Source organism: Saccoglossus kowalevskii, chromosome 16 (genome assembly GCF_978046115.1).
Source record: "Saccoglossus kowalevskii chromosome 16, keSacKowa6.1, whole genome shotgun sequence".
NCBI lineage: Eukaryota > Metazoa > Hemichordata > Enteropneusta > Harrimaniidae > Saccoglossus > Saccoglossus kowalevskii.
Window position 1 is genome coordinate 33,537,720 of NC_140656.1, and position 21,238 is coordinate 33,558,957.

General features: G+C 37.3%; 3 protein-coding genes across 3 annotated transcripts in view; 2 read left to right on the top strand and 1 right to left on the bottom strand.

The window, feature by feature from the left end:
• Positions 1-1,179: 1,179 nt before the first annotated feature.
• On the top strand, positions 1,180-6,905 carry LOC100378191 (stromelysin-3-like). The gene is made up of 9 exons (XM_085491687.1): positions 1,180-1,455; positions 2,252-2,366; positions 2,568-2,773; positions 3,236-3,470; positions 3,646-3,804; positions 3,931-4,071; positions 5,047-5,219; positions 5,840-5,981; positions 6,234-6,905. The coding sequence occupies exons 1-9, from the start codon at positions 1,252-1,254 to the stop codon at positions 6,590-6,592; spliced, it is 1,734 nt and encodes a 577-aa protein (XP_085347813.1). The 5' UTR covers positions 1,180-1,251; the 3' UTR covers positions 6,593-6,905.
• A 1,460-nt stretch (positions 6,906-8,365) lies between these two features.
• LOC100377895 (stromelysin-3-like) lies at positions 8,366-12,102 on the bottom strand. Its single transcript, XM_002740999.4, has 9 exons — positions 11,897-12,102; positions 11,667-11,781; positions 11,192-11,397; positions 10,650-10,884; positions 10,356-10,514; positions 10,038-10,175; positions 9,562-9,728; positions 9,246-9,387; positions 8,366-9,074 (listed from the first exon to the last, which is right to left on the bottom strand). Exons 1-9 carry the CDS (start codon positions 12,035-12,037, stop codon positions 8,848-8,850), a joined length of 1,530 nt encoding a protein of 509 aa, XP_002741045.1. The 5' UTR covers positions 12,038-12,102; the 3' UTR covers positions 8,366-8,847.
• Positions 12,103-16,907: 4,805 nt separating this feature from the next.
• The window catches only part of LOC102809243 (mitochondrial sodium/calcium exchanger protein-like), a 38,008-nt gene continuing 33,677 nt past the window's right edge, over positions 16,908-21,238 (top strand). The window contains exons 1-2 of the mRNA XM_085491000.1: positions 16,908-17,017; positions 18,102-18,260. Of these exons, the coding sequence (XP_085347126.1) occupies positions 16,910-17,017; positions 18,102-18,260 (267 nt within the window). The 5' untranslated portion in view covers positions 16,908-16,909. The remainder of the gene's footprint in view (positions 17,018-18,101; positions 18,261-21,238) is intronic.

Below are 21,238 nucleotides of genomic sequence, written 5' to 3' on the forward strand. Positions count from 1 at the left end.
GGGGGGTTGTAGAAGGTGCTTTATGTGTGTAGAACGGTGTTGATTGGTTCAGTAAGTTATTTGGTGGGGGGGGTGTAGAAGGTGCTTTATGTGTGTAGAACGGTGTTGATTGGTTTAGTAAGTTATTTGGGGGTTGTAGAAGGAGCTTTATGTGTGTAGAACGGTGTTGATTGGTTCAGTAAGTTATTTGGGGGGTTGTAGAAAGTGCTTTATGTGTGTAGAACGGTGTTGATTGGTTCAGTAAGTTATTGGGGGGTTGTAGCAGGGAGCTTCATGTGTGTAGAACGGTATTGATTGGTTATTGGGGGTTGTAGAAGGAGCTTTATATGTGTAGAACGGTGTTGATTTGTTCAGTAGGTTATTTTGGGGGTGTAGAGGGAGCTTTATGTGTGTAGATAGCTGACTTAATTTGGCACTGGATATTTTTGGTTGTTTGTTCAGGGGTATTAATGTTACTGTTCCCAAACAAATAAATTACAAACCTGAACATTGTGATGACGTCATGTTTGCCGATCATTGTGAATAGTATGTTATTTTTAGTAACGTACTACGCACGACTTACATATAGTTCTACAATGAAATAGCATATTGTATTTTCCAGTGCGAGTATATCGGGTACGGGAATAGCTCGACGGACTAGCTTCTGTAGCATCACGGGGACGTATACGTGGGTTGCCGCTGAAATGGGTTACTTTTCCCGAACATTCCCTAGATATTGGTTAACTTTTGTCGGGAAAACAATCCCTAAAATCACTGAAACTGAGTTGATGTTTTGAGTTCGGGCGACAGGTCCCCACTCTTCATGTTCTAGTAAACAGCTGCCTCCTGTCACGGTGTAAGTGCTGTCTCAAATCATGATTTATATCTTCCTTCAAAAACACGTAAGGCTGTGAATCGTCGTCTAATTCGATTGAATACGTCATCATTTATTTGGTGTTGTGTACCACCACGAGCGAAGCACGAACTCCAATTGAAAGTGGCGGATTGTTTATATTCCTGGTGACATAATCAGTGACCAATCAGATTGCAGGGAATACGAAACAAAACTGTGCCAAAAACGACCCTGTGAAAGTGAACAAAAGAGAGTAGTGACTCATCTTTACGGAAAATCAACAATGCATAACCTTTTTTCAATGAATGGCGGAACTACGGTAATTTACAAAGGGGGTAGCTTGTGGTCTGAGCGTCACATCACCCAGAGCTGCACTGACGGAAACACTTATCAACTGTTTGATCTGTATCTACATTAAGATGTCATCATCACCACGCACTTATATACTAACGTTGTGTTGGTTGCAGTTATTTGTAGCATTCTTCGTAATTTGCTTCACCCACAATGTTTCATCTGCACCACAGTCCCTCTATGATAGATGGACTGCGTCTGTACCAAGTAATAATGTCTCAAGAACCTTGTCGCCGACACCCCAGCCGTTAAGAGACGTAACAGGAGCAATGGTTAGTGCTCATACTTTATGATTTTCGAAATTCAAAATAATCTGTTGGTACTACTAGTATCTGGAGCGGGAGGTATATTGTTTATACGATAGGATCATTCTTGTTTTCGCGAATTCTTCCAGAAGAACACAAACGTGAACTTCCCCATAGTACGTATTTTGTAGATTTTAAGGAGTGTTTTCAAATTGTCGAAGTTCGCCGAAAAAGCATAAAATATTTTTATTTTTTTGTGGGAGTGCCAAAGGTCGTTTTTTTAATTCTTTCAAATATATTCTACTTTCGTGTACCGGGGGATGTATAATCCTAGATGGAAAACCTTTTTTTGGTGAACTTTGCCAATTTGAGAACACCCCTTAACTGAACCCTGGAGGTATTTATCACATGACCAGACCTGTTGACCAATCACAATCAAGTATTTGCAGTGAATCACGGACCGTAATCACGCAATTAGAATAAAGAATATTACACGTAACTCGAATTTCTAGCAACAAAAAGTTCATTTACATTTAACTGATAACTGTTAATTACAGTTTGAGTTATTGGGCGCGGTTTTGCAAAAGTCAGAGCGTGGTAGATGTCCGTAACTCCGTAAATGCAACTGTTTAGCATGCACAATATACCAATCATGTTTATTTTCTATTATATAAACTCGTACCTTGCACATGCTACTTTGCTACTATCAAAATAAGTAAGTATGGGTGGGTGATTCTATAACCCAAGACGGACTCGAGCGAGTCGTGACGTCACCACAACTTTATCCATTCTGTTGATCTGATGCCGCTTTTTTTCTTGACAGGAATTCTTGTATCACTATGGTTACATGGATATACACCATAATGCTATAGTAACAGAGGACACATTTACAGACGCCGTCTCACGATTTCAAGCATTCGTTGGATTAGAAATTACAGGTTTGTCTCGTGATTGTAGTAATTTATACCTAAATCGTGTTGTTGAAGAGTGTTGGAACTTTTGAAAACAATTTCAATGCCAAACCATTTTATTAGCATTCTTATTAATTCCAATTAAAGTTTTCGAATTTGAGGTCACTTGTGCTAGTAGCACATTGTGACATTGAACACTTTTATTGAGTTAAAGTTTCTTTCATACAGGGAAAGCGGACGAGGCTACCCTTGCTATGATGAATGCTCCACGGTGTGATGTGGCCGATATCGACTCAAGTGATGGTCGCAAGAAAAGATACATGGCGGTTGCCAAATGGCAAAAGAATAAGTTAACCTACAAAATAACTAAATACACTGGAAGTCCTTTCTTATCCCAATCAGATGTCGACAGGGAAATTGAAAAAGCATTTAAGGTATTGTTAACAACACAAAACAATACAACATAACACGACATGACGTAGCATCCCAATACGTTAACATAACATACTAAAAGGAGGGGCAAGGGGGGTAGCTGGTACAGAATACAGGAAATTAAAACGTCATTTTACGTTTTTACAGGAAATAAAATAGGTTTTTACACTTTACAGATAAAGCAAATTCCTAATTACATTTTACGTTTTTATAATATTTTTGATAATTTGAGTTTAACAATCAAAATTGGAAATTACGACATTTAATTTGGAAAATGTTTTATACGCTTAAATCTTTGTACAAATTAAAAATAAAATAGCTGATTACATTATACACATTTGGGTTTTTATTTATTTAAATTACATTATTACAAAAATACAAACAATTGACTATAGCTTACGAAAATACCCCTTGCCGACCCTCTAAAAGTATTACCTCTAGAATGTATCCTAATTTCATTTTAGTTATGGTCTGACGTCACACCCCTGAGATTTGAACAAGTACCAGCCTATATGGCCGCGGACATCGACATATCATTTCCAGAGCCGTATATCCCTCATGCCGACGGTTTTCGGTATTCCATATTTGACGGTCCTGGGAAGACACTTGCACACGCATTCTATCCTTATACGTACGGTGACGTGAAGGGGGATGCCCATTTTGACGACGGTGAACAATGGACAGCGAATTCCTACACAGGTATTTTTTTCAAACTTCACAGATGTTTTCTAACAATTGTTTTGGAAATGTGTTCTCATGATATTATGTTAATTCCAAAAGTTGTAACTAAAATAACGCTAAAATGACATTTGGCGTATTAAAACCAAGTGTCATTTGCTGAATAATTGAACGTTGTTTTATGTTATGTTCATAGGTATTAATCTATGGTTGGTGGCTGCTCATGAATTCGGTCACAGTCTCGGTCTGGGTCATACCAACGTAAATGGCGCCCTCATGTTTCCTTACCACCAGGGTTATAATCCAAACTTTCAACTTCACGATGATGACGTTGCTGGCATCCAGTTCTTGTACGGTGAGATCACTTTTTCAAACCTGAATTAGTGAACGTCATTATTTGTTTGATCGCTGTCAACTATGATCATATACAATGAATGAATACTATGACTAAAAACAACACATTCATTTTCACTACTTCCAGGTGCTCAAATACCGGAAGCAACAACACTGGAGCCAATAGTGAAGCCTAATCCGAACCCGAATCCCAATCCCAATCCAGAGTGTCCGACTACTGTTGACGCCATTACCCAAACAAAAGATGGAAACACATATGCATTTCAAGGTAACTAAACATCATAGAAGCTTTGTATAGAGTAGAAACTCGATGGAAAGTAACAGAAAGCAAAATATGAGAAAGATAAATTAAAATATAATAAAGACTACGTTAATATCAATGAACGGCTATAAAAAAAATAAAAATGGTAGTTTAAACAAAAATAGAACTTCACAACAAAATACACCAAAAACAAAGACATAATTAAAATGGACTATTAACAACAGAAAACAAAATTGCACAAAATAACCATAATAAAACATAATAAATGGTTTGAAACAGAGTATCCACATACTAATCATGTATGAACAAACAAACAAACAAACAATAAACTCTGACCCCATAGTCACCTTTCCCCACCAACAGGTTGCTGTACACACATCCTTGCCCCGGTTGTCATGGATACAGATAAATCCTAAGTTAGAAACTTTATCAGCCTATAAATCAAAGATAATTCAAATATTATGACAAGTAAATCATATAAGGTCAGTTATGATATCTTTGAACTTGAATATTTAACATTAGAATGTTAAACGTCGTGGATTTACTTCCATGTCGAGACACAATTTATTTATTTTGAACGGTTCCAATATTGGACATACTCCGAGTTTTTCTAAAACTGTGTTGATTGTTGACAATGCCGAATGTTCAGACTCTGAATAAAATGTGAAACGTTCTCACAATAGTGCGAGGAAATTGATAAAACTATGACATTCTCAAAAGAGTGCATGTACTTTTAAAATATGTCAAAAATATGCACTTACAAAAACTGTGTAATTTAATTAAAACTATTTACATATATTTTGCTTTGTTTTAGCAAAGACACTAGTGTCATCATGATTGGTTTTTAAATAATATCACAAATGAACAAAAACAAGTTGGAAACTTGATAGAGCCCGTGTATCAGGCAAATATTGTACATACTAAAACATGGTATAGTAACTGCACTGTTGTTGATTTCACTTTTATTATGTTTCTAAACAGGTAATTATTTTTGGCAAATTGAAGAGCATAGAGTGGTTTCTGGTTACCCAAAGCGTACAAGCGATTACTGGTCTGGTTTAGTTGGTGACTTTGACGCAATATTCACGGCATCCAGTTGGTGGGTTTGGAATTCCAATGGGAGACAGTTAGCAGGAAAGACTTGGTTCTTTAAGGTATTCACTGCAATGTATTTATTTAAAGCGCACAAATCATTTAATCATTTCTCATGAATGTCCGTAGTTTATCTAACCGAATAACTGCCACCGATTATTAAATCTGCCCATTTGGAACAAGACCATGATCCAATTTCTTGTTTCGTTACACGTCAGATTAATTTTGGTAGAACGAACACGTTTGTTTCTTTGAATTTTCCTATTTTCTTCCTATGATTCGAATCAGATTAATTTGTTTTGATTTGTATTTTTAAAATATCGTCAGACGGTTTGATATGTTATCTATCTGTATAATTTGACGTTAGTCATCTTTGAGGTTGAATGAAAGCAGTACCGTGTACCAGTATTCATGATGCTTTGAACTGGTTTACTGTTAAAAGTTTACTGTTAGTGGTCTCACTTGTTGTGTAAGTACTAGGCTATAGATAATAATTTGGCTCAACGAAAGTTTTAAAGGATAATATATAAAGTATATGTAAAGTATTTTGCTAACATAGGATTTGTTCATCGCAATTTCTTTGCGAATGACATTATATGAACGACCAAACCCTGACTTATCGCCACAAATAAACAAATTTTCCTCTAGCTACATATTCAATGTTTTTTTCTGTTTATTTAAGGGTAATCTTGTGTGGCGTTTTGAGAACATGATAATGGACAATGGCTACCCTAAATATATATCACAAGAGTTCACTAATTTACCAAGTAATATTGATGCAGCCTTCGAATACTATGGCAACGGGCAAACGTACTTTTTCAAAGGTGAGTTCATTTGATTCGTATTTATAAATTTGCTACCACTGCAGTCCCTTGGTTGGAGTCATATTGGCCGTATGTCTTTCTGTTTTTCCATCTGTCTGTCTGTCCCTTCGCTTGTCTGAAGTTTAAATGCCACGTGCTTTTTCAAGATACTGATCATTTAAAACCTCGCTGCCGGTTTCGAAACCGTGAGAAACCGTCTGCTCGGATACCATAGAATGTCTGCGTAATGCTCAAATTTATTTTATTTTCCAGGTGGGTTCTTTTATATGATTAACTGGAGAATGGAAGTGGTTGGTCCATTCTACATGGATAATTGGCAGGGGATTCCCTCCGACATTAATTCCGCATTCCAAGACAACGATCAGTACGTTTATTTTTTCAAAGATAACCTGTACTACAAATTTGAGCACGACACATTCTCTACCTTAGCAGGATATCCTCGTTCGACTTCTGCTGACTGGTTTCAATGCAACGCCTTGAACGAGGCTGATCAGAGTGACGACATAAAGCAAGTCGATGACATCATTGATGTGATACAAAGTGATGGCTACGTCACTTTCCCCTGCTTGTTTACAATTATTCTAACCATTCTGGTGCAGTATATCAAATAATTATATATTTTATTTGTGAACGAGCCAGAAACGACAAAGAATATCGATCTCTTCGCATTGTATCAATATAATAATATTCTTTTATTACGCTGGGCGTACTTAATATCTTAATAATTTAACTTGTTATATTAATGAAGTCTTTTTGTAACCAAAATTATTTACTGGTACATTCTTACATCCAATCAAAAGGCGGGTCCTTTTGTTCTGAAAATGACGTGATTTGATAGAGCTGAAAATGCACAACTATCTTAGTGTAATTTATTATCCGATTTACTTGTATTGGAACTGTTATTGAATAAAAAGAGTACAACTATTTTATCCTTGTTTTTGATGAAATTATGACGTAAATGTTACTAGTATGTGTGCCGTTATTGTTTTGGAAACATATGATATTTACATTAGGTACAATATTAAGTAACACTTGAATGGTTTCGTTTAAGACGCTTACGTTATAATGCTACTCTCGTGCAAGAACATAATATCGCAAATAGAGACATTCAAGAGAGAATAATCTTGAATTCAGTGGGTTACCATTTGCAGAAAATGAAAACAGTTTGTCAGTACAACACCTCAAGATATCCTCCCAAACATGAAAAGACGATCTGATAAGAATATGAGGTTATTACGGGGATACCGCAAAGTATGCACGAAGACAGTACAGCGGGAGTATTGCGGAGGTCGGTGCGACGGCATACTGTCTGAGTGCATACTTTGAAGTATCCTCGTAATAACCTTATTATTATACATCTTTTCCTTTCAAGGGTACATTATGGGAATGCCAAAATAAAAAAAAGTTTAGAACAGAACCAGCGAACTTCTTTGTGTGGAGTCCGGTCAAACACTGGTGGCAGCCATGTTTGTTTATATGATTAGAGGACATTTACGCTTCCATATTTCCTTATATGGCAGGATGAAAATACCATGTAAAATACCTCAAAATTACGACACGCTGGCGTTACAGTAACAGATGTATAATAATGATACAAATGTTCCCCCCAACAGCGGCTGACATACAGTTTTAGAGACCCTCAGAGCCCATTGTCAATGACCGAGGCGATGCAGAAATAAAATTTAAAGCATAAAACATATTCAAATGTGACACAGTATCTGAAATGTTCTACTTACAACCGTTGTGAAATGAAATGGGCCCTGGAACTAGCTTACAACGATTATACACGGACGAGAGCGGGTGAAAATTCGCACCTGTTAGCGGCAACGTTGATACGTGGAAAATACATAATTAAAAAAATACAGACACAATTATATGTTTGTGTCAGGCAACCTGTCCTGACACTGTAAATCAGCGGTGTTGTTTTCCAGGTGACGTTTTGTATGTGCAAATGCAAAAAATGACGGTATATGTGCATACCGTCGTCAACAACGTTGTCGTAGAATTGCTTGGTTGACGTCATATTGATAAAGATGGCACGCTTATCGGGAATTTCCCATCGTGCAACTGGCCAATAAACACAGAGCAAATATTTCCTAAATTTGAATGTGTGATAAGATATTACATACGCTGTAATTAAGCGTCTATGTATTGGCAAATAACGAATGGAACGCCGCAAAGATTTTAAACTGATTTGTAAAATGTGGATTGCTTTGTATTTGGTGTACATGGTAATTCCACGGTGTTTTGAACAACACGACGTCCCAAACTTTTTCGGTGCAACCAGATAAAGTGACTACTTGCATGGGAGGGCGAAATGAATCATGGGATTACATGAGAGTAGTTTTTAAAACTAATATAATAAAAACCACGAGGCGGCGCTATTATATAAAATTGTTTTATATCGCAAAATACTGAGTATACAATAAATTATTTTAATAAATTAAGCAAATATATTCATACATAACTGCCTCACCACGAACAGGGTGGGTTTTTGGCGCCAAAGGGCCTGCCCTTGGGATGTGTGAATTTATCTGAGAAATATTACAAATAATGCTGTTTATACAACCCTTACATGGTTAAAATGATATGTAACACAACGAAAATAAACTTATAATACTGTCATAGACAATACTACGTATGATTACTCACGGAGTGTTGTAATTCAAGGTTTCAATTTCCAACGATCATAATTTTAGTTTGTGATAATTTGCGAATCTAATTCAAAGAAAATAATAATAACTCTTGGGTATACCACAAGTACGACCAGCGCACTTTAGAAAACTTTTTAATTTCGGCAGTAGTTAAGATGTGGCTGAGAACAAAGATATTTCTCAATCTGCCCATCAATTTGGTCCAATTTTTTCTAGACGTTACAGAGAAACCAATCGGCAGACGAGGAGCGGGGATAACCGGCAAGTGTCTGGAAGATGTCGTGTTCGAACTTGTAATACAGGTTGTCCTTGAAGAAATACACGTATTGGTCGCTTTCTTGATAAACGGCGTCGATATTATCGGGAATTCCTCGCCATGTTGTCATGTAAAATGGACCCACTACTTCCATTCTCCAGTTTAACATATAGAAATACCCATCTGAAAATAAGACCATAAAAACATAAATATAGCGAACATGCGACAAATGACTGAAGTCATAGAAGCTTTCCCTTCATGTTAAGTTGGTCACGTTTGTATGGAGACCGTTACTAGACCTAGTACTTATCCGTATAGTAAAGGCTAAACCTGCATATTTAACTTGAAACCTACCTTTGAAGAAATATGTCTGTCCGTTGCCATAGTATTCGAATACTGCATCAATGTGTGTAGGCAAGCCCCTGAATTCGTCGTTGATTAGCCTTGGGTAACCCGGGTCCATGACCATATTCTGAAAGCGCCATACACGGCTATCCTGTTAAGAAAATCGGTTTGATTCAGTCAGCGCGGCGACATAGAACATAGAAAGTATATTATGTACGTGTTGAAACGTTACCATAGTGACTATAACCGATCGACAATAACTTTAGAGACGTTACTGAACGGGAAATAATAATTTGCACAAAAAGAGATTGTCGTGTTAGCTCACTTTAAAGAACCACGTTTTTCCAGTGAGTCCTTTGCTTCCCCAAAACCACGGGTTAGACGAGGTAAATACGGCGTCGAAATCTCCATCAAGACCTGACCAGTAATCACTGATCCGCTTAGGGTATCCTTGTTCTACGTTTTTGTCCTGAAGACGCCAAAAATAGTCACCTGTGGAAATGTAAATAACGATTATAGATTTACAAAATATCATTATTGCAAAAGTCAAGTCTCGTGACACTCTACACCCATTTTGTTATGCTACGTGACAATACTGCACAGTTCAACGCTTTCAATTGAACAGTTGATTTTTCAAAATTCGCTACCATTTGTCAAAGGTTTGTGATCAAATGATGATACTATTCATCAAAAATTATCAGCAATATATTGAATTTAGGAAGAATTACTGAAAACGAGGTACAATCTGGTCGGTGATTTTGAAAGGTTTAACTCGGCCGATATTAAATGATGGTGACATACCTTGAAACGCATATGTGTGTCCGTCTTTTGTTGCTGTGATGGCATCGACATTATCAGGACACAATCTGGGACCTGGGTTCAGATTTGGATCGGGTTTTGGTGCTGTTGTGGTGATGTCGGGTTCGGGAACTTTCGCACCTTGGAAGACAAACATATTCAATGGTGAATGAGTGAAATTATCGTGTCCCGTATCACTCAGACACATTTTGGAGTTTATTTGAATTTCGGACAAGCACGTGATCAGCGGATAAGTGTACTGTTATGTCATACTCATTGAACACAACAATTATAAATGAAATGTAATAAGGCAATATTTACCATATAAAGACTGCATGCCGGCGATGTCATCGGAGGTCAGCTGAAAATTGGGTTTATATCCAGAATAATAAGGATACATGAGGGAGCCAATCACATCTGAGTGCGCGAGGCCGAGGCTGTGACCGAACTCGTGAGCAGCAACCAACCACAAATTAGTACCTGCAAATAAATTAGCATTTATTTAAATTTTGTTTTCGAACCAACATTTAGAATGATTTCTGGGCAATATTTGAAATAATTGTAAAACTAATTTTTAAATACTGTACTTAATATACTTAAATGTTGACGTTTTACCTTCATATGTGTCAGCTGTCCAATTTTCGCCATCATCAAAATGTGCATCACCTTTTATGTCTCCGTAATTTGATGGAAAGAACGCATGCGCCAAGACTTTGCCGGGTCCATCAAATGTGGTTTTCCAATAGCCATCTTCGTGTGGAATAAACGGGGCGGGAAATGAAATCTTGATATCGGCGGTATCGTCACCATGGACACGAGAGAATGTCAGTGCCGTCACGTCTGACCAAAGCTAAATATGTATATATATATATAGAAAGTATGTACAAATATTTTAATTAAATTCAAGATTACGAATATAATTGGAAGACTGAATTCTTCATGACTGGTATTCTGAAAAAAAATCAGTGACCCGTATGCCGCAGTATGAATGTAATGGCGCCTCCTTTTCAATGGTCGTTCATTTCAAAATGGCGGAAAGAGAGATATTTGCGTTTTGTGACGTAATACAAGGTAATATACAACTACTCTTACACTTTTTATGGTTGTAGAACGCCATAATATGTCACGATTTGAATAGTGACAAGAATGATGTGTACCTTGAAAGCTTTGGCAATTTCGCTGTCCACTTTACTTTGAGGTAGGTCCGGTGTGTATTGGATGATATCGTATGTCAGGTCAGTTTTATCCCACTGAGAATGAGCATAGTAACGTTTTTGTCTCCCACCGCTGGTAGTGCTGTCCACGTCTGGCAGTCCGCAGCGTGGGGAGTTCATCATTTCAACAGTAGCTTCGTCCATTGCACCTGTCAAAACATTCAAAATGTTGCCATAACAAGGATTTCTTGATTTTGCATGGTCATAAAAAATTAGGAAGACTTACGTACTTTATATTAATTGTATGTACCAATAATACACGTGTGTGCGCAGTTTGCTCACTATGTTGTGCGTCAACCATGAACAATTGTTTTAATTTTACCATAAATCACACTTTATTGTGTCTATCAACATGCCGAATACCAATACTCAAAACAGTCAAATTTAAACACACTGGTTTTTAAAGTGTTCTACCTACCAGTTTCAGTTAAATGAGAAAATCTCTGGAATTCGCGTATACTTGCTCGTATCGTATCTTCTCCCATAAGTCCATTTAAATGCGTATTCAGATAACCATAGTGATCTAAAAATTCCTATTCAACAAAATTAAAATGACACCATATAAATAAAAAGACTTTAAAATATAAGTACGAACGTGGATTGAAAGTTGTACATGAAATTCAGGATGTAAATGTGAAAGAATCTCACCATTGCACTTCCTATGTCCCGTATATCGCTGATCGATTGCATCGGAGCTGGTGGGATTTCAGTTGGGAATCCAAAACCACTAATAAAAACGGTAAATAATATTGCAAGTATAACCGACCATGACCAGCACGGTGTTTCCATCTTTAGATTCTTCTAAAAGTAGATAAAGCTTCAAATATCTTTGATCTTGTCGTGTTTCCTCAAGTCCAGCTTGAGATTGTATGCCTTTCTGAGCTACTTCGGCTCGTTTTATAAGTTATCCGGCTGATCACGTGACTCTCACTCGACACCCATCCGGCCTTCTGAAAATCGAGGTTAAAACAGAAACCAGGTTTGCAGGTAATCCGATTGGAACCACTCCCTTGATGACTAATGCTACTTTGTTTTATCTCTTTGTGTATCGACCTTGTCGTACAATCGATCGTCTTCAGATAGTAATTGACGCCGGTTGTCACGGTCCTTGAGGTTACAGCGACCAATCACTGCACACTTTGGTGACGTCATTGAAATAGTCCTTTATCACGATGCATACATCTTTCCCATACAATTTATAACTATTGAATTTCTTTCTTTTATCTATTTACAGTTCGTCAGATCAAACTACAAAGTATATGATTGTTTTCAAACTGACACTTGTTGGATTCATATTTGTTTATTTGCACATTATTAACTCAAAACTCAAAGCTGATTTATCCGACGCTGGTCAAGTGACGACGTCATTGTTCAAAAATAGATTGACGCTAAAATTAGAACATTCTTCAATTTTTGTTTTGTTCTCCTGTATCACGACGCTCTCCCCGGATATCGTAACCCCCTGAAGCTGAACCACATACAAAACATTATATTGTACATACGCACATACCATTGCCAAATCTACATATCACATGTACATGTACACAAATAATAAAAACGAACTGCTTTACAAAGAAGCAGGCAATAGTAATTTGGTTACTTTATTATTTGAATTATTTACCAGGCACAGTGGGTGAGTGTAAATGGTGAAAAAAAAACATGCGTTATGAAATTAAATGTGTGTTTTTTGTTTAGCTTTTATTTTTTTTTTCAATACGGGAATATGTTGCGGCGATCGTGGTTCGAAATAGTGGCCTTTTCTGTCTTAACATTTTGACGATTCGTTTTTTTTTTGTTTACTCGAGATTTGTCTTTAAGTATAAAAATCTCAGCTCAAACTGACATATTATAGATTATAGTTGATTGTGTAAAAATCCAAAAACATATATTTAAATTTAATTATTGCACCTTCGTTCAACAATTCAACTGTTAGTTATAAACTGTAAAATCCATCATCTTCACGCGTTGTTTGGTATAGAGATTTACTGTTCTACGAACTCCTTTGGTTGCCAGTGTAGTGAATGCTGAGTCACTGTGCGTTGTTATTATAATAAGACTATGTCATTGAAATATCTCCCATTTGTTCAGTCACGGTTGTTTAACAGCAACGAACACAATAGCTTTCACCACCAGTCGTGACCCACATGACGTCACTGAACACCACCGTAGTTACTGTTACTGCGCAAGTTTATGCTTAGCAGCGTTCACTTACACAGAGAAAGTAAAACAATTTGACGTCAGTATGTGAGAGCGGACAACACTGGTTTTTGAGATCTGAGTCAAAATTAAGATTACTCGGAAAGCTTCGGGTAAACGTGTTTGCTTTCTTTTTATCTCCGTGATTTGAACAGACAAAGTTCTAGTAAATAAAAAAAGGTCACTGTCCATTTTGAAGGGGCTAATAATAGGCATGTAATAGTTTGTTTCAAGTTGCTGATTTGGTCATTCAAGTGGAAGTGTAGTAAACGTAAAAAAAATCTTATTTGTATATTTATTTCCTTATAGAAATACGCAATATAGAAAGAAAATATATAATTACTTTAACAGTACTTACAGTACAGTGACGATTACTATGTTAAGTACTAAATATATCGTAAAAAGGTTCCCATAGTTTAATATTACGAATATTGGCTGGCAACATTGTAGATTAATTTAACAAATGATTCGAATCCACCATATGCCAGGCTTTACACTTTACAAAATCATAAAACGTCATTAGTCTGCTGAAATACTCTACGGTACGGTTAGGTTTTCTGTTGTTTCGCCGTTATCAGCACTGCCTGGCCGGCTACCGTGGCATAGAAACAAAGAAAGTAAGTAGGTCAAATCTCTCTCAACTATGTTGTTGATCAAATTATGGACATGTTCCAGAAACCACACGCGTTTGGTTAACACGCTTTGTTACTTTCAAAGCGTTCAGGGTAATTTACGGGAAGTTGGTACGGACAAGATGCATACTCATGATCACACCGGATATTTAATTTTAGAAAAGAAAGTGACAGTTGTTACCCAACCTGTGCGTCGGAATGTTCCCGTTTGACATTACAAAGGTGCTGACAACATTGAAGTAAACCGATCGCTGTCATTTTCCGCCATGTGTCACTTTTTATACTATTATTCATATAAATTTGGGGATATTACCACTACACCCGATACGTCATCAACTGAAATGATGCGTGAAATGATTCCAAGATGCGTGACTATGCACAAACCAATAAGTCGTGTGGGACCAATATCCTAGTATATGGCGCGGCGTGATGACCACTGACTTTAACCAAAATCATAAAATTCCATAATATTGCATATTTGATATTGAGAAATTGTATTAATCTTGTCTGAGCTTCAACGGACTTAATTAACGTACAATAATTACTGGCTTGAAAACGTCATAGTAACTATGAATCGGTTGAGATTCAAGAAGAAGCGTTCGGTTTGAAGAGTTAATTGTAAATTTGTGACACTAGAAGAACAACTTGAAACTACTTTCAAAGGGGTCTGAAACAAAAGTCGAAACATCAAATCATCAACTCATCACATCACTAACGAAAACCAATGAATACATCACTCTAAAGAACCCTTTTAAAAAGTTTACACATATGACAATACAAACAATCTGTTGTTTTTATATATTTCGGCATAGAGGGCGCCATTCATACTGGCGAACCTGTCGATCGTACTAACTATATATCCTTTGTCCAGGTTTACAAATTAATGCGTTTGTCAATGTTATCAAATCGTTTTAATTCAATACAAATATATGTAATGTATATGGAACGTTCAAGACGTGAAAAGCATAAAAAACGTCATATTTACACACATAAATATTCATAATTCAAGCTCTATTCATCAAACGCCAAAGTTCGGCGGGAAATGTTTTCTTTTTCTATTTGCATTATGGATTTGTCATCGTAGATATATTTATTTTCGAGTAAACAACGGCCAAAACCTTCACTTACACGATTGTCTTTAGATAACAACAACAAAAAACTGTTATATTCACAAATTAACAAAACGGAGCCTACTTCGTGGAGTACAGCGCAAAAGATGTTGGTTAAAATGAGGCTTGACTTTTTCAAAAAAAAAAAAAAAAAAAGGATAGCAAAAATTGTGGAATAGAGTTATAATTGTGTGTGTTTTTTTGCGACCGAGCGACTACTTCACAGTTACTCCGTCATTTCATGAGTTCCACACCGTTTTACGACCATGTGACTATTTCGCATTATACTTTGGACCGCGTACTATCCCAGTGTTCACACGTGTTATTATTATGCATCTACTTTAAAAACTTAAACAGACTGGAAATTGTAGAAAACTTCCAGACTGCGACTAAGCTCAATTGTTTACCTGCCTACTTGCAATTCACCAAACATCGAATGAGTTTGCCGTTGGTGGCGTGCCAGCGAACCAGGAGTCATGATTGATCCCAAGTATATGCTTGGAGAATAAACATTATGACTAAGACTAACTCTAAAAGTTTACGCTGCCTAACCGTCTCCTGTTGGAAGCTTAAATTAACAATTTAAACATTGTTGAACCTACAAAACAATTAAGCAACAACATACATAAAAATTAAGCTTCCACAGAGATATAAATACGACCCAACATGTCACGTTGAATCCCGCAAAGTGTAGGATGGCACGAGAATATCAATGATGATTATAATAGTAACATTTCATTATATTATAAAATAAATAACACTCAATATTCGCCTATTATATTATATTTTATAAACACTCCTTTACTGAATGATAAGTGGAACTATGTGGAATCTGCTAGCCATGCCATGCTAATCAATAAAAGCGTACCGGGCACGGGTACTTGAACAAGGTGTTATGATCAGATTGTGGTATACTTACAGCTTGAATCATTCTGCGCAAACAAATAGGATGTTTACACTCGTTGTACACGCACGTTTAGATCGTATGATGAATGTACGCAAACCGTTCTAATCGACGATCCCAGGGTCCACTCAGCAAACACGTGACATGGCATGTGTATTATTGAATTTTGGAAATAGTAGCTAAGCACATAGTTATTACTTTTCATACTCTTTCTGAGATCACATTCGTGTAGATGTTATTGTTGCAAAACCCAACTATTTAGTGTAAATTGGGAAGATAACCAAAGTATTACATACACACAGCTCTTCAAAGAAGCACTGTCACAGAACCACTCATTGCAAAAAACATTGCAATTTCATTATATTTAATTGATATACTTCTTTTCTGAAAATGGTTGTAAAAACGTAAAGCAAGTTTATTCGACCTTAGCTGGAATGAAACACCCCTTCCACGTGTTTTCTGTAACGTACACCCACTGTTTCAGCCACTTAGGAGATGAGTGGCGCCCTAGACCGACGATATATTATTTTCGTATTAACACGTACACACTGCTGACAACTTACTAGTTTCGATGAATATCACGCAGGGGCCTTCCGTTTATAATACAGTCGTTATAGAATGTAGCACTGTTGAATGCGCATGCGCATCCCGTGTTCTTATATGATATATTGGCACTTGGCTATTTGTATTTATGTTCGAACTAAGCGTGGAACCAAACGCACTGAAGGCTGTGACGATGTTCTGTGTGAGACATCTTTATGAATAACGCGTACAGATTTATACATACAACATCTTCACGATATACGGGTTATCTGCAACAATGGATACCAATGAGACAAGCACGAAGTTACAATATTTAACGAGTGTGTTCTCGCAGATATCACTCATGTCACCTTACCCTGAAAACGAATACATTGAGGATATACAGGTAAATAATACTAGTAGACTCGTTCACTCGCCGCCAATGAGTAAAGGTATGTTTTCTCCAAATGCATGGCTAACTGTTCACCCGTATGATAATATAGGGTTTTTTTTTGGGGGGGGGTATAATTAAAAAATTTGGGTAAATAAATATACATATACATTTCCTAACAAGATAACGAATACTAAATAGTCACGTAATCGAAGATAAAGTAATAAGGGAAACTACTACTCAAACTTAATTTGTATATTTCAAACTCATTTAAAGTTTCATTTTCTCTTTGTAAAATATAAAATGACGTCATCTGTAATTCAAAATCATGTGACTGATACGGACTATTGTAGACTGGCGTAGTGGTTGTTGTATCAGAATTATGATCGGTGGACCCAAGTTCAAATCGTAACTTAGGGGTGGACCCCCTACTCAATGGGTAGGCAAATTCCACTGGACGAGATTCATTCACTGACAAATAGTGACAGCCACCGGTGTAGTCAACCATAGAAAGATTATGCAATATTTTGCTTTTTAGAAATCAATTTTAACTAGAGGTGACTAAATCAACTTCGATTAATTTATGGGTACTAAGATATTCTCACACACCGCATCGTCTCATGGCGTACACTATTATTTGTTAAGCAATTTGATTTCAATTCGTGTTAACATATCTATAAATGCAAATTATAATCTATATTCAAGTGACAAGTGCGTTGGAAATCCAAGCGGCGGTTCTGGTGGAACCGGGATTCTAATTCGGCTGTGTCAGTTGTTACGCCAACTCCGTAGCTTGGCGTGTTTTATGCTAGCCTGTTGTACACTTTTATAAGAACATGTGACCTCTCATAGCGCGATCAACTTTTACTTTCATTGCTGGTGCAGTGACGTCACCGACACCCCTTAGCACATACATTTTTGTTTTCTGTGTTCCCTATTTCAGTCACTATTTGCATACACCGATAACAAATTAGTTTGTACACTACCGTATTTAAACACGTGCTTTCGTGCCAACACAAGTGGGGAACTGTTTTGATACTAGAGATCGAAACAATATCTCTTGTAAATCTATCAGTTCATTTCCGTTTTTATTTTACAGTGTAGTGATCTGATAAAGCAGTCTATTTACAGTGACATTTGTCACATAATCGAAGAGAGGTCAGAATGTAAGAACGAAGATGGTTTTATTAATTATCCACAGTTACTGTATTGTACGTCTCAATCACAGACGACTTTGTACGCTGGCCTCATAGTCTTGGTGAGTTAAACTTTGTACGCTGGTCTCATAGTCTTGTTGAGTTAAACTTTGTACACTGACTCATAGTCTTGGTGAGTTAAACTTTGTACGCTGGTCTCATAGTCTTGGTGAGTTAAACTTTGTACGCTGGTCTCATAGTCTTGGTGAGTTAACTTTGTACGCTGACTCATAGTCTTGGTGAGTTAAACTTTGTACGCTGGTCTCATAGTCTTGGTGAGTTAAACTTTGTACGCTGGTCTCATAGTCTTGGTGAGTTAAACTGTGTACGCTGGTCTCATAGTCTTGGTGAGTTAAACTTTGTATGCTGGTCTCATAGTCTTGGTGAGTTAAACTTTGTACGCTGATTCATAGTCTTGGTGAGTTAACTTTGTACGCTGACTCATAGTCTTGGTGAGTTAAACTTTGTACGCTGGTCTCATAGTCTTGGTGAGTTAAACTTTGTATGCTGGTCTCATAGTCTTGGTGAGTTAAACTTTGTACGCTGGTCTCATAGTCTTGGTGAGTTAACTTTGTACGCTGACTCATAGTCTTGGTGAGTTAAACTTTGCACGCTGGTCTCATAGTCTTGGTGAGTTAAACTTTGTACGCTGGTCTCATAGTCTTGGTGAGTTAAACTGTGTACGCTGGTCTCATAGTCTTGGTGAGTTAAACTTTGTACGCTGGCCTCATAGTCTTGGTGAGTTAAACTTTGTACGCTGGTCTCATAGTCTTGGTGAGTTAAACTTTGTACGCTGGCCTCATAGTCTTGGTGAGTTAAACTTTGTACGCTGACTCGTAGTCTTGGTGAGTTAAACTTTGTACGCTGGTCTCATAGTCTTGGTGAGTTAAACTTTGTACGCTGGCCTCATAGTCTTGGTGAGTTAAACTTTGTACGCTGATTCATAGTCTTGGTGAGTTAAACTTTGTACGCTGGTCTCATAGTCTTGGTGAGTTAAACTGTGTACATTGGCCTCATAGTCTTGGTGAGTTAAACTTTGTACGCTGACTCATAGTCTTGGTGAGTTAAACTTTGTACGCTGACTCATAGTCTTGGTGAGTTCAACTTTGTACGCTGACTCATAGTCTTGGTGAGTTAAACTTTGTATGCTGACTCATAGTCTTAGTGAGTTAATCTTTGTACGCTGACTCATAGTCTTGGTGAGTTAACTTTGTACGCTGACTCATAGTCTTGGTGAGTTAAACTTTGTACGCTGGTCTCATAGTCTTGGTGAGTTAAACTGTGTACGCTGGTCTCATAGTCTTGGTGAGTTAAACTTTGTATGCTGGTCTCATAGTCTTGGTGAGTTAAACTTTGTACGCTGGTCTCATAGTCTTGGTGAGTTAAACTGTGTACATTGGCCTCATAGTCTTGGTGAGTTAAACTTTGTACGCTGACTCATAGTCTTGGTGAGTTCAACTTTGTACGCTGACTCATAGTCTTGGTGAGTTAAACTTTGTATGCTGACTCATAGTCTTAGTGAGTTAAACTTTGTACGCTGACTCATAGTCTTGGTGAGTTAAACTTTGTACGCTGGTCTCATAGTCTTGGTGAGTTAAACTGTGTACGCTGGTCTCATAGTCTTGGTGAGTTAAACTTTGTACGATGACTCATAGTCTTGGTGAGTTAAACTGTGTATGCTGGTCTCATAGTCTTGGTGAGTTAAACTTTGTATGCTGGTCTCATAGTCTTGGCGAGTTAAACTTTGTATGCTGACTCATAGTCTTGGTGAGTTAAACCTTGTACACTGACTCATAGTCTTGGTGAGTTAAACTTTGTACGCTGGCCTCATAGTCTTGGTGAGTTAAACTTTGTACGCTGACTCATAGTCTTGGTGAGTTAAACTTTGTATGCTGACTCAAAGTCTTGGTGAGTTAAACTTTGTACGCTGACTCATAGTCTTGGTGAGTTAAACTTTGTACGCTGACTCATAGTCTTGGTGAGTTAAACTGTGTACGCTGGTCTCATAGTCTTGGTGAGTTAAACTTTGTACGCTGGTCTCATAGTCTTGGTGAGTTAAATTTTGTACGCTGATTCATAGTCTTGGTGAGTTAAACTTTGTGCACTGACTCGTAGTCTTGGTGAGTTAAACTTTGTACGCTGGTCTCATAGTCTTGGTGAGTTAAACTTTGTACGCTGGCCTCATATTCTTGGTGAGTTAAACTTTGTACGCTGACTCGTAGTCTTGGTGAGTTAAACTTTGTACGCTGGTCTCATAGTCTTGGTGAGTTAAACTTTGTACACTGGCCTCATAGTCTTGGTGAGTTAAACTTTGTACGCTGGTCTCATAGTCTTGGTGAGTTAAACTTTGTACGCTGGTCTCATAGTCTTGGTGAGTTAACTGTGTACATTGGCCTCATAGTCTTGGTGAGTTAAACTATGTACGCTAACTCATAGTCTTGGTGAGTTAAACTTTTTACACTGACTCATAGTCTTGGTGAGTTAAACTTTGTACGCTGACATATAGTCTTGATGAGTTAAACTGTGTACGCTGGCAGCATAGTCTTGGTGAGTTAAACTTTGTACGCTGGTCTCATAGTATTGGTGAGTTAAACTTTGTATGCTGACTTCATAGTCTTGGTGAGTTAAACTTTGTACGCTGGTCTCGTAGTCTTGGTGAGTTATACTTTGTTTGCTGACTCATTGTCTTGATGAGTTAAATTTTGTACGCTGGTCTCATAGTCTTGGTGAGTTAAACTTTGTACGCTGACTCATAGTCTTGTTGAGTTAAACTTTGTACTCTGGTCTCATAGTCTTGGTGAGTTAAACTTTGTACGCTGACTCATAGTCTTGGTGAGTTAAACTTTGTACGCTGCTCTTATAGTCTTGGTGAGTTAAACTTTGTACGCTGACTCATAGTCTTGATGAGTTAAACTGTGTACGCTGACTCATAGTCTTGGTGAGTTAAACTTTGTACGCTGGTCTCATAGTCTTGGTGAGTTAACTGTGTACATTGGCCTCATAGTCTTGGTGAGTTAAACTTTGTACGCTGACTCATAGT

Bases quoted from the DNA above. Each gene is read 5' to 3' on its own strand.
- LOC100378191 (XM_085491687.1), top strand. From the start codon at position 1,252: ATGTCATCATCACCACGCACTTATATACTAACGTTGTGTTGGTTGCAG. The intron at 3,805-3,930 runs GTGAGATCACTT...CACTACTTCCAG, and splicing joins TGGCATCCAGTTCTTGTACG to GTGCTCAAATACCGGAAGCA. The intron at 4,072-5,046 runs GTAACTAAACAT...GTTTCTAAACAG, and splicing joins AAACACATATGCATTTCAAG to GTAATTATTTTTGGCAAATT.
- LOC100377895 (XM_002740999.4), bottom strand. From the start codon at position 12,037: ATGGAAACACCGTGCTGGTCATGGTCGGTTATACTTGCAATATTATTT. The intron at 11,782-11,896 runs GTGAGATTCTTT...TTTGTTGAATAG, and splicing joins GGGACATAGGAAGTGCAATG to GAATTTTTAGATCACTATGG. The intron at 11,398-11,666 runs GTAGGTAGAACA...ATGTTTTGACAG, and splicing joins TTCTCATTTAACTGAAACTG to GTGCAATGGACGAAGCTACT.